The sequence below is a fragment of the Salvelinus alpinus genome, chromosome 9, assembly GCF_045679555.1.
Source record: "Salvelinus alpinus chromosome 9, SLU_Salpinus.1, whole genome shotgun sequence".
NCBI lineage: Eukaryota > Metazoa > Chordata > Actinopteri > Salmoniformes > Salmonidae > Salvelinus > Salvelinus alpinus.
In genome coordinates this window covers 49,609,933-49,623,938 of record NC_092094.1, presented here as the reverse complement: position 1 = coordinate 49,623,938, position 14,006 = coordinate 49,609,933, and the positions used below count along the sequence as shown (strand labels likewise).

Here is a 14,006-nt window from a genome sequence, read left to right as displayed (position 1 = left end):
TCTTAGTTTTCCCCATCTGGATGTCTGGTGGGTAAACAATTTCCATTACAATGCTGGTGATGTTGACTACAATATTGCAGTAGAAGCCTACCTTTTCCAAAACATCGTTGTTTCTTGCATTATTGTCCCTAGTGTCTTTAGAGAACTGTTTTACTTTGATATCCTTTGTCTTTTGTCCTTTTGTCTTTCTGTTGTGTTGTTAACTAGCTATGTTTTGTTAGCTAGCTTCTTTTAGGAGAGTCCCTAACAACTGGTAAACAATCCAGCTAGCTAAGCTAACTGCACAATTTTATAAAAATATACTTTTACATAAGCTCATCTTCATCGTTTGCTGCTTGTTTTGTCTCCCGTTTAGTCTTGCAGTTTTTCGTTTGTTTTTTCCAATGTACTTCACTCTAAAACCATGTCAATTTCGATATTTGTAGGAGTAAATTTTTTCAGCAGCTACTGCTCAATTTGGATCTCTCTCTTTCTATTATCCACCAGATCTCAATATTTTAAGTGAGAGAATGACTCAGAACGAACTGTTGTTTCCCAGTTGTAGAGCTCTCCCCTAGCTGCACAGGGAGGCTATCTACTTCTCTCTCATGTTCTGTTGAACCATAGTAACCCAGAAAAAGACCGGCTAAACCTAGGTTACTCTCTACGTCTTGAATTGGCAGGATACACCCATTGGGGTAAAATATTATTCAAAAGGTCCTGATGAATGTTCAGAGACCTCTAGGTTCACAGCGAGTACAATAAATACATAGCAGTGGACTACTGTAAACAGCTGAGACGGTTGCCTGTCAGTGAGTAGGTCTGTCTGTCTCTTTGGCCACATGGCTATTAGTCTTAACGCTGCCAATAGAGATTTGAAACCAATTTTATACCTATGCACAACTGGAGCAGCTGAAAGGTAGGAAAGTCAGTCAGTCAGTGGTCTCTTTAGCTACTGGTCAGTGATTTACTGAAGGTTACAAGAACTTCCGACGTGAGTTCCATTCTGGAACATTCCACATGAGAGGATCAAAATGTTCCTCTGAGCCGCTGTTAAAGCATCTGTTCTGCCCCTCCCCTTTTAATTCTGCCAGTTGATGTTTAAAACTCTCCCTGGCGAATAATCCCACAATGGACGGTCGTAATCTCAAATTCAGGACACGACAGTTTAACACAGCTTAAACTGGCCACACACGTGAATACAGAGGAGAAATAAAAAACACACAAGTAGGTTGGAGATTGTTGATTGTTACACATCAGACCTAGGTTCAAATGCTCTTGAAATTATTTCAAATACTTTATCAGTGCTTGATTGAGCTTGCCTGTTGCTACGTAACGAATAGAAAAGTCATAAAAGTGCAAAACACTGGCCACGTGACACTCCAGAGAGACTAAAGAAAACGCTGTTGCACATGTCAATAAAATGTAAATAGAAAAGCTATCAAATATCTAAATGTAGTGTATATGTATTTAAAAGTTCTTCCTAGAGATGTTTGTGGAAGTTACTGGATTTCTCCCTCATGCCAACTTCTTCGTTCCCACATGGGGAGGTATTTTGGTGCAGGACAGGAAGTGAGGGTACAGAGTTACAGATTTTGCATTCCCCTGGGGCCACGTTCAGTTCCAAAATGTTCTAGAACATTGCAGATAGAAATTCCATGAATAGAGCTGACGTGATTCCTTCTACGTCAGAAAGGCATGTTTTGTTCTACATAGCATATTTCTATCTGCATGTTCCAAAAAGTTGCATCCTGCTGAACACAGCGTGGGTGTCGAGGGAGGTATCAGGTATCGTGTCTAGATGACCAGCTGTGCATCTTCACTCTGTTCCCCTCCCTCCCTGAACTTCCCTCTGGCATCAGGGGTGCGTTCAGTAGAGCGCGCTGTTTTTGAGCGTTCAGCTAGAAATATGCTATGTGGAACCAACATGCCTCTGACATGTAGAATAAGGAATCGCGTCGGCTCTATTCCTGGTATTTCTATTTGGAACGTTCGAGAACGTTTTGCAAGTGAACGCGGCCCAGTTGTCACCTCTCACCCCTGACACCTGAGCTGGGCATCGTCTAGATTACTGAGTTTGATCTACACATCAATTATAAAAATGTGTGAATTTACTCTGTGCATTCTGTACCTTGGGCTGATGACCTTCGTGAATGAGCGGAATGTCATTGGGATCTATAGAGTATAATCCTGATAACAAAACAGCATAACATACAGTAGTCTTTTTTTTAGGATGCCATTCATATTTTATGTTCCTGTGTTTTAGACAGTTGTCATGTCTACTCCCGCTCCCCCTCTCTGACGCTCGTTTGTCGCCAGTTTGTTCATTATTACGCACACCTGCCACCATTGTTACGCACACCTGCGCTTCATCACCTTCCTGATTACCTCCCAACAGTATATCTGTCAGTCCCTTTGGTTCTTTCCCCATGCGATATTGATTCTGTTCCTGTGTTATATGTCTGTACACTACTCGTGTTTCTTGTTTTGTTCCATGTTTCATTTATTATTAAATTCACTCCCGACTCCTAGCGTACTCGTTACAACAGTATATACAGTACCAGTCAAAAGTTTGGACACACCAACTCATTCAAGGGTTTTTCTTTATTTTTACTATTTTCTACATTGTAGAATAATAGTGACGACATCAAAACTATGAAATAACACATATGGAATAATGTAGTAAGCAAAAAAGTGTTCAACAAATCAAAATATATTTTAGATTATTCAAAGTATCCACACTTTTCCTTGATGACAGCTTTGCACACTCTTGGCATTCTCTCAACCAGCTTCATGAGGAATACTTTCCCAACAGTCTTGAAGGAGTTCCCACATATGTTGAGCACTTGTTGGCTGCTTTCCTTCACTCTGCGGTCCAACTCCTCCCAAACCATCTCAATTGGGTTGAGGTCGGGTGATTGTGGAGGCCAGGTCATCTGATGCAGCACTCCATCACTCTCCTTCTTGGTCAAATAGCCCTTACACAGCCTGGAGGTGTGTTGGGTCATTGTCCTGTTGAAAATAAATGATAGTCCCACTAAGCGCAACCCAGATTGGATGGCATATCACTGCAGAATGCTGTGGTAGCCATGCTGGTTAAGTATGCCTTGAATTCTAAATAAATCATTGAGTGTCACCAGCAAAGCACCATCACACCTCCTCCTCCATGCTTCATGGTGGGAACCACAAATGTGTAGATCATCTGTTCACCTACTCTGCGTCTCACACAGTAACCCATGGGGAGGGGGTCACACTCGGACATTCAGAGAGGGGGTATATTATTGTGACCCTGGTGGCACAAAATCAAAGTCTGACTGCATGGAGATGCTTGGGAATATGGTCAATACGGGTGACCGTAATTGTGGGTGTTTCAGGGAAAAGGTGTACATTTGACCTCCATCATCTAGGATGTGACAATGGTTAATAAAATCTCTCAATTTCTGCCCATTTTTTTTGCGGTCTTGCAGGCCTTCTCATGCAGCTGCAACTGTAAGTGCATTTTTAAATCAAGACCTTTCTTGAATTGGGCTCTGGGATGGTGCAATTGTTGAGAATGTGAGCTTATGGTTGTGTGGGGGGAAAGGGTTGAGTTTGTGTGGGTGTATGTGTGTATCCCACAACTGTTGCGAAGGAGTAAAATATGTTAGGGACAATAGAGGATGATCCACAGCTATATATAATACAAATCGATGTGAGGGCAATGGAAATGCATTTGGCAGTTGATCTACTTCAATTTGGTAAATGGCACTGTGTGCTCTTTTCAAAGGATGGATCCCAGTCGGTTCAGGGCTATGGGATACAGGGGGTCGAGGGTGGTCTGCCGGGCATTAGGATGACAACCCAACTCGGGATGAGGAGGGCTTTTAGTGGGAGGAATAGTAGGGACCAATTGGAGGTTTGCAATGCAAATATCATGGTACAGCTATATAGACACTCAATCATCATGTTACTTTTTAATGGTACGTTTACAAACATATATTTTGATAAAAATAATTGAAAGTTGTGTCTCATTATGGTAAGTGGTGAAATAAGTATAGCCAGTTACAATTGTAATGGCTTAGCAGATAATAAGAAAAGACGATCAGTATTTACCTGGCTAAAAGAGAAGGAATTTAATATCTATTGTTTACAGGAAACCCATTCAACAATTTTAGATGAAGTTTTGTGGAAAAAGAACTGGGGGGGCGAAATATATTTCTCCCATGGGCAAAGACATTCAAAAGGGGTGATGGTTTTAATGAACAATAATTTTGATCCAAATGTGCAAATTGTCCAAACAGATCCTTAAGGTAGATTAATTATTAACCTATACGGTCTGAATAATGATGATCCAAGCTTCTTTGAAAATATATATAAGAATTTATCAACTCTACAAGCAACAATAAACTCTATTATTATGGTGGGAGATTTTAATACGGTCTTAAATACCTCTATGGACCGGAAAGGAAATCACACCACAAACTATCACCCTCAGGCACTTAAGGAAATCATGAATGTCATGGATATATTGGAATTAGTGGACATATGGATACTTAAATACCCTGACCTAGTGAGATATACATGGTGGAGGCTTAATCAAGCTAGTCGTCTTGACTACTTTCTTATGCCATTCTCTCTGGCACTAAAAGTTTAAAAAGTGTTGATAGGGGACAGAATGCGGTCGGATCATCACTTAATTGGCATATATATTACTCTTACAGAATTTCCACGTGGGCGAGGATATTGGAAATTTAATCAAAGCCTACTAGATGATAAATTGTTTAGAACTAGGACAGAAGAATTTCTAACTGACTTTTTCACACATAACATAGGTACAGCAGATCCCCGTATTGTATGGGACACATTTAAGTGTGCTTTTAGAGGCCATGCAATTCAGAACTCATCTATAAAACAAAAGCAATTTAGATCAGAGGAGTCCATATTAACAAAGGAAATTGAAGGACTAACAGTACAGTTAGAGACCAATAAAAACGGTACCATAGAGGCACAGAATAAGTTAGAGGAAAAACAAAAAGAAATGGAGGAACTTATTCAAGAAAAAATTATACGATCTGGATGGAATATGGTGAAAAATGCACCAAATTCTTTTTCAATCTTCAATATAGAAATGCTACCAAAAATGTTTTATTAAAACTTGTTACAAATGATGGAGTCACGCATGATTCACAAAATGATATTTTGAAAGAGGAAGTAAAGTACTTTAAGAATATGTTTTCGTTTCAGGCTCCTCCATCTCCAATAACAAACTAATTGTATAGATTTTTTTCCCTAATAATAATAATGTAAAATGATTATCTGTACAGAAAGACTCATGTTAAGGCCAAATTACAGAGGAGGAACTGCTTGATGCAATTGGGGCCTTTAAAAACCTCTTGGCGCACCGATCCCTTTAGCGGGATCATTTTCATCAACATCACCTGAATTGCAGAGCGCCAAATTCAAATTAAATTACTAAAAATATTTAATTTGCAATATACCAAAACACAGTTTAGCTTGTTGTTAATCCACCTGGCGTGTCAGATTTAGAAAAAAAAGCTTTACAGCGAAAGCAAACCAAGTGTTTGTGAGGACAGCTCTCAGTAGACAAAACATTACAAACAGCTAGCAGCAAAGTAGATTGGTCACGAAAGTCAGTAAAGCAATAAAAATAATCGCTTACCTTTGATCTTCGGATGTTTGCATTCACGAGACTCCCAGTTACAGAATAAATGTTTGTTTTGTTCGATAAAGATTATTTTTATATCCAAAAACCTCAATTTGGTTGGCGCGTTTTGTTGAGTAATCCACAGGCTCGTGCAGGTCACGACGGGCAGAAGAAAATTCCAAATAGTATCCGTAAAGTTCGTAGAAACATGTCAAATGTTTTTTATAATCAATCCTCAGGTTGTTTTTACAATAAATGATCGATAATATTTCAACCGGACGGTAAATTTCAACAGGACGGTCTCGTTCCTGTGTCGCGCGCATGAACAAATCTAAGGACATCTGGGTATCCACTGACGCGATGTGATCATTCTCGCTCATTTTTCAGAATAAAAGCTTGAAACTATGTCTGTTCACACCCTGTGGAAGCCATAGGGAAAGGATTCTGGTTGATATCCCTTTAAATGGAGGATAGGCTTGCAATGGAACAGAGTAGTTTCAGAAAAACAGCACTTCCTGGTTGGATTTTCCTCAGATTTTCACCTGCAATATTAGTTATTTTATACTCACAGACAATATTTTGACAGTTTTGGAAACTTTAGAGTGTTTTCTATCCTAATCTGCCAATGATATGCATATTTTAGCATCTGGGCCTGAGAAATGGGCAGTTTACTTTGGGAATGTTATTTATCCAAACATCAAAATACTGCCCCCTAGCTTCAAGAGGTTAGGATGGGAAAACTCCAGGGCTGGATGGCATACCAGTGGAAGTATACAAAACTTTTTTTGATATACTCAAAGGACCATTATTAGCATGTTTTAACCACTCCTATATAAATGGTAGATTATCAGACACACAACAAGAAGGTCTGAGATCATTATTACTGAAACAGGACCCAAGTGGTATATATAAAGATCCAGTCCATTAAAAAAATTGGAGACCTCTTACACTTCAGTGTTGTGATGCAAAAATCCTAGCAAAATGCTTGGCGCATAGAATTAAAAAAGTATTGTCAGATATTATTAATCCTAATCATACAGGTTTTTTACATGGACGATACATTTGAGATAATGTAAGACAAGTACTGGAAACAATAGAATACTATAAAATATCGGGGACACCAGGCCTGGTTTTCATAGCTGATTTTGAAAAGGCTTTTGATAAAGTACGACTGGAGTTTATATATAAATGCCTAGAATATTTCAATTTTGGGGAATCTCTTATAAAATGGGTTAAAGTTATGTATAGTAACCCTAGGTGTAAAATAGTAAATAATGGCTACATCTCAGAAAGTTTAAAACTATCTAGAGGAGTAAAACAAGGTTGTCCACTATCGGCATATCTATTTAATATTGCCATCGAAATGTTAGCTGTTAAGATTAGATCAAACAATAATGTTAAGGGATTAGAAATCCGTGGCTTAAAAACGAAGGTGTCATTGTACGCTGATGATTCATGTTTTCTTTTAAAACCACAATTAGAGTCTCTCCACGGCCTCATAGAGGATCTAGATACTTTTGCTATCCTCTCTGGATTAAAACCAAATTATGATATTACGTATTGGATCACTAAAAAAATTCACATTTTACATTACCATGTAGGTTACCAATTAAATGGTCTGACGGAGATGTGGACATACTCGGTATACAAATCCCAAAAGAAAGAAATGATCTCACTCCAATACATTTTTATAGAAAGTTAGCAAAAATAGATAAGATCTTGCTACCATGGAAAGCAAAATACCTGTCTATTTGTGGAAAAATCACCCTGATTAACTCTTTAGTCATATCACAGTTTACCTATTTGCTTATGGTTTTGCCTACACCTAGTGACCTGCTTTTTAAATTATATGAACAAAAAATATTCAATTTTATTTGGAACGGCAAGCCAGATAAAATTAAAAGGGCCTATTTATATAACGAATAGGAATTCGGAGGGCAGAAATGATTAAATATTAAAGCATTAGACCTCTCACTAAAGGCATCAGTCATACAAAAGTTATACTTAAATCCAAACTGGTTCTCTAGTAAATTGGTACGAATTTCTTATCCTATGTTCAAGAAAGGCCTTTTTCCCTTTATTCAGATTGCACCTGCTCACTTTCGGTTGTTTGAAAAGGAAATCATCTCCAAAATATATTTAATTTTTTAAACAAGCCTTAAAGTTGGTTGCAATTTCAGTTTAATCCACCTGAAAAGACAGAACAAATAATACAACAAATATTGTGGTTAAATTCAAATATACTAATTGATAAAAAAAACTGTATTTTTCAAAGAAATATTTAAAAAAGGTATAATTTTAGTGAATGATATCATAAATAGGACTGGTGGAGTTATGTCACACATGCAGCTAACACAGACATATGGAAATGTCTGCTCTACCCAAAATTACAACCAATTAATTGCAGCATTACCACAAATATGGAAGAGGCAAGTAGAAGGGGAAAAAAGTAAGGAACTTGTATGTTGGCCCTGTATTAAAGAACATAAATGGTTAAAGAAAAGTGTGATAAATAAAAACATATACCAATTTCATTTAAGGACCAAAAAACTGACAGCTGTGCCATATAAATTGCAAAATAGTTGGGAAGAGATTTTCGATGTACCCATTCCATGGCACATGGTTTATGAATTGATACGCAAAACAACGCCGGATTCAAAATATCGAATTTTTCAATTTAAATTACTATTCAAAATTCTTGCAACTAATGGAATGTTATATATATATATATATAATGTATATAATGTTATATAATATATAATCTTCCCAGCTCTGCAGATTCTGCTGTGAGGAGGCAGAGTCATTAGATCATTTATTTTGGTATTGTCCATATGTAGCTCGTTTTTGGTCACAGGTCCAGGAATGGCTGAAGAATTGCAACATTTGCCTAGAACTAACGCTACAGATAGCAATACTGGGTGATTTGAAAAGCCATAGTCAATCAGTCAATAATATAATAATTTTAGCAAAAATGTTTATTTTTAATTTACAATCTGTAGAAGCTATGAGAATAGAAAGGTTCAATTCTTTTGTGAAGCATCACAGTTGAAAAATATATGGAAAATAGAAATCTAAAATGGATGGTGTTGAGAGATAGATGGGAGGGGTTGAATGGAGCTGAAGGGTGGGACTAATAACAAGATAAACAATGTAAAACATACGGGATCTGTCAAATGTATATAGGTTCGGAACTTTTGTGAAATAGCACAGTTACAAGTGGAAATCAAACTGGATGGACATCAGAAATAGAGGAAGGACTAAGAACAAACAAGAGAACTATTGTAAAGTAGACTGTGTCTGTAAAATGTTTATAAGATGTATAAATTGAAGGTAAAAGCTGAAGTGTTTATTAGTTTACTCCAATTGGGGAAGGGTGGTAGGGTTTGCGGGGAATAATAATAAAGGTATATTCTTTTAAAAAGTATGTATATGTATATACAGTGGGGCAAAAAGTATTTAGTCAGCCACCAATTGTGCAAGTTCTCCCACTTAAAAAGATGAGAGAGGCCTGTCATTTTCATCATAGGTACACTTCAACTATGACAGACAAAATGAGATTTTTTTTCTCCAGAAAATCACATTGTAGGATTTTTAATGAATTTATTTGCAAATTATGGTGGAAAATAAGTATTTGGTCACCTACAAACAAGCAAGATTTCTGGCTCTCACAGACCTGTAACGTCTTCTTTAAGAGGCTCCTCTGTCCTCCATTTGTTACCTGTATTAATGGCACCTGTTTGAACTTGTTATCATTATAAAAGACACCTGTCCACAACCTCAAACAGTCACACTCCAAACTCCACTATGGCCAAGACCAAAGAGCTGTCAAAGGACACATAGTATATGTATGCATGCGTGTATGGATATATATATTTACAACAAAAAATATATGGGGGATTGGAAATGATGCAGACAATTACATTGATGGAAGCAACATTCTTTCCGCAATATTAAGCTGATCCACCCCTTAGTAATTCTTCTTTTTTTTTTTTTTTTAAGACACGGCGGTTGGAACCAAAAATCTCAAATTTACTTTTAACATGGCAAAGCTGTCAAGGCAAAGGGTGGCTACTTAAGAATCTCAAATATAAAATATATTTTGATATGTATAACACTTTTCTTTGGGTTGCTACATGATTCCATATGTGTTATTTCATAGTTTTGATGTCTTCGAAAAAATACAAATAAAGAAAAACCCTTGAATGAGTAGGTGTGTCCAAACTTTTGACTGGTACTGCATGTCTGTGCCACTACAGCAACCTAGTTATTCTGTCACCATTGTGTTCTTTCTGTCCCTGAGTGCTTGAACACAGCTGAATATGTAGAAAGCCAATTAATAAATGGAGGGATATCATTATGTAATTCCTGGAAATAATTGGGTTTGGGATTTTGCATGCTTCCAGATGCCTCTCACGTAGCCTAACTCTCCTCTGTGACTTCAGCATAGGTACCTCTCGCTCTGTCTGTTTATCTCTCTGTCTGTCTGTCTCCCTCTATCTCTCTCTCTCTCTGTGTTTCTCTCTATTTCATTCATGTTCACCCCTCCTCTTCTTTGATTACCCCCCTCTCTCTTTCCCCTTTCTCTATCTCTCTCGCTCTCCCTCTGCTTCCCATTATCTCTGTCTCTCTCTCACTCCCTTTCTCCGTGCCACCTCTAGCAGGTCGTCTACTCTGTACGGACAAACTGTCTCACGTTCAGCCTCAGTTGTCATCTTGCAAGGTCGACTCTGAAATCTCATTTACAGAGATAGGAATAGCAGGTGCACCGCAGGAGGACTCCGCTCTCGTGTGTGTGTGTGTGTGTGTGTGTATGTGTGAGTGAGGCGCCGGTGTGTCTTTGTGGTGTGTGTTCCAGAGGAGCTGTGCAGCGTTTTGCACGTGAGAGCGAACAGACAAAGCCGGCCTGGCAATCAGACGTGGGTGTCAAGGATGTGTTTTGGAGACCGCAGGGGAACAAGATGCAGGAATTTGTTACCAGCGAGCTTTCCGCTGGCAATGCTGCTTCTTAGGAACTCGAAGAGTGCAGCTTTTTCCCTTTAACTGGACTATAATTACCCTCCTCCTCTCTCTCCTTTCTTCTCCCTCTCCCTTCTTTCTCTCTGGATCTGGTATTGGGAGCCAGGATGTGAAAGAGAGGAACTAAGAGAGCGGAGGTCACGTTCTAACTCATCGAGACCTGCCGCTGGAAATACATCAGTGTCCTACAAAGAAACAACATGCTCTGAGAGATTCTCTCTCCTTTTTTCTTGTTGTCCTCCTTCTCCTTTTTCCATTTTTTTCCTCCTTTCCTGTGGTGAGTTCCTCCGTAGAGTCCCGGTTCCAACATGTCCTTGGCGTTCTGTGGGAACGAGAACAACTCGTTGGCGTACAACGTGGACAGCGGCGTTCTCAACAACGGCTGCTTCCTGGACGCGCTCAACGTGGTGCCGCACATCTTCCTGCTCTTCATCACCTTCCCCATCCTCTTCATCGGTGAGTGTTACCACGAGGTGAGAGCCACACAGCCTTACCACACATACAGCAAGCACAAGGGCGGGAAAGTATGTTGACGGACGCACGCACGCTCAAGCATAACTGTCCTATGGTAGCTCGTTACTGAGCCATTCACTCCGTTACTGGGTGCTTATGTTGCAATGAAATTATCTGTAATTGCTGGTAATCAGTGATGGTGGTGGGGATGGTGTCAGCATATGCTAGAGGGAGTGTACCGAGCTGTAGTTTTTTTGTTTAACTAACTATGCATTCATTCATTTTGCATAGGAATATATAGTCCACGGTACAGTTTAAAATAAATGCCATTTAGCAGAAGCTTTTTATCCAAAGTGACTTAGTCATGTGTGCATACATTTTACGTATTGGTGGCCCCGGGATTCAAACCCATAATCCTGGCTTTGCAAGCACTATCATCAACTAACTGAGCCATACATAACGTATACAGTGTGTCCCCAATGATAAAACCATTAACATTCTAATGGGAACATGACCCTAGGTGAAGCATGGTGGGGGTGGGAGGCTGGTTGGGACATATTCCAAGAAACCCCTCGTTGTGGGAAGCATTTTTATTTTTGACAAACAAATGTGACCTTTCTGCTGGAATTTAGACCTAGCGAGCAGGAGCTGGAGCCATAATCTACTGTAGGGTCGGGTTGCACATCCCTGCTCGCCTGCCAGTCTGTTCCACCTGGCTACCCCCTCCAATTCCACTGGTGTCATCATCACTGTGTGACCGGCCGGCCACCTCTGCGTCATCAATGTGTGACAAGTTCAATGTGTCCCCGTCCCAGTTGTTAAAGTTATTGTAATGTGCTGTGACTTTCTTCAGCTGTTATCATTCCTAGACCCAATTTGTGTCCCTGTGACTGCTGGTAAAGTGACTCTTACGTGCTTGGCTATGTGTCATCAGTGTGTGACTGACCAAGTCTCTATTTCCCTGTGACACTGTTAGAGAGAGGCTACATTACATCTGAAATTCAACGCTATTCCCTTTACAGTGCTCTACTGGCTCTGGACAAAATACTTGCATTCTACAGTTAATAAGGTACCATACCAGATTGGGATAAACCCATTACCTAGAAGGAAGATAAAAGATGGAGCTAGTACAAAGAGAGAGAGAGAGAGAGAGAAAGATAGATATAAAGAGGGGGAGGGGGATGAGAAAGAGCTTGAACGATTCATTGACGAGAGATACTTACGAGCTCAAGGAAACATGTCGCTGGTTTCGGAGGATTCGAGCACTGTTAAGGACAACAAACCCAATCAACAAAACATAGCAAAGCCAAGCGGTATCAACGATGGCATCAAACCATCCCCAAGCAAGAGGGCGTGAGTGGGCAGAGGTTTACTGATATGGATGTTGACTTGTTGAAATCCATCAATGAAAGCCTTGCCAAACGTGATATCTTGGTTATACCACGAGAGGACACCAATGCATTATGTGCCAGTCTAGAATTCAGCCAATGTCAGATTGATGATGTAAGGAAAAAGAACACAGTGCTGAAAGGTACTGTAGACTCTATTCCTGGCAAGGTGGAGGTGGTGCAAAGGGAGAACAAACAACTTAAAGAAACCTTGCTTGATGTACAACGTCGATCAATGCGGGACAATCTAATATTTTCAGGGATACCGGAGAATGACAACAGCAGAGGCTGTGAGGACACTGTCAGAGACTTTATGTCAACTCAACTGAAACTGCCCACTGATGTCGTGCGTAATGTCACTTTCTCTAGACTCCATAGAATGGGTAAGGCCTCTGGGAATAGGACACGGGCTCTTATTGATGGTTTGAACATTTTAAGCAACAGTAAATGGCGAGATTTTGGAATGAATGATCACTTCCCCACGGAGATCAATGAAAGGAGAAAATAAACTGTATCCCATCATGAAGGAAAAGCGTTGCCTGAGTCAACGAGTCTCCTTGGTGATAGATCAACTTCACATCAACGGGCAACTGTATCGGGACTCTAGAGTAACTCCATGGCTATTTTAATCCAATGTTCAAATCTGAGTTTGTGTGCTGTAGTGTATCATGACAACTTCAACTATAACAAATACATGCTCTATTGATCTCCACTTGACAAGGAAAGGGTTGCATATAGCTCACGTTAATGTAAGTAGCCTTTCTAACAAAAACATCAGGTTTTTAACTTGGTCAACATATATAATATTCATATTTTAGCTAGCCGTAAATGATGGGCAAATGAACATTCATGGATATAGTCTACTGAGAAGGGATAGGAATGGTGGGGGTGTAGCACTGTACATTCAGAATCATATACCTTTTAAGAGGAGGGATGACCTTAATGTATGTCAGATAGAGGCACTATGGGCTCAAGTACATCTGCCTCACCAGGCAGCCATATTGGTAGGATGTGTGTATAGACCTCCTAGCTCTAAGTTGTCCTATCTGGGTTTTGACCAGGCCACAGATAGTAACAGAGATGTATTTGTCTTGGGTGATTTTAATATAAATTGGAAGGATCATAATAATTCAAATATAACTTAATTCATGAGATATGCCGAGAGCTGTGGTTTGAAACAAATGGTTAATGATACTACTAGCTCATCAACTAAGTTAGGTCACCGTTCGGCATTGATCTAATCTTCTGTAATATCCCATAGAAATGCTTAAAAGACAGATCAATGCCATTAATATTGTGACCCTAACCATGAACACCAAGGTTCCAAAGAAACCCTCAAGGATTGTGGTCAAGATCATTTTATATATATTTTTTTAATCATGAGCTTTTTCAAAATTATTTGGCTGCTGTACCCTGAGAGCTGATTTATCTAGAGAATGATTAAATCACGCTACAGAATGTTTTATTGATTTGCTCACTGAGGTAATGGACCATCATGCCCCAGAAAGAAAGAGTACAGTTGGGGA

The 14,006-nt window shown here is 39.3% G+C and overlaps 1 protein-coding gene across 4 annotated transcripts in view; it reads left to right on the top strand.

The window, feature by feature from the left end:
- Positions 1-14,006, top strand: part of LOC139530269 (ATP-binding cassette sub-family C member 8-like) — a 129,112-nt gene that overhangs the window by 10,651 nt on the left and 104,455 nt on the right. For 3 of the 4 annotated variants that reach the window (XR_011665994.1, XM_071326515.1, XM_071326517.1), the window contains exon 2: positions 10,933-11,095. Coding sequence is in view for 3 of the 4 variants with exons in the window: in XM_071326515.1 (XP_071182616.1) it covers positions 10,933-11,095 (163 nt within the window). In the remaining variant the exon portion in view is untranslated. Of the gene's footprint in view, positions 1-10,745; positions 11,096-14,006 lie in introns of all 4 variants that reach the window. The other variant, XM_071326516.1, reaches the window with a different exon arrangement.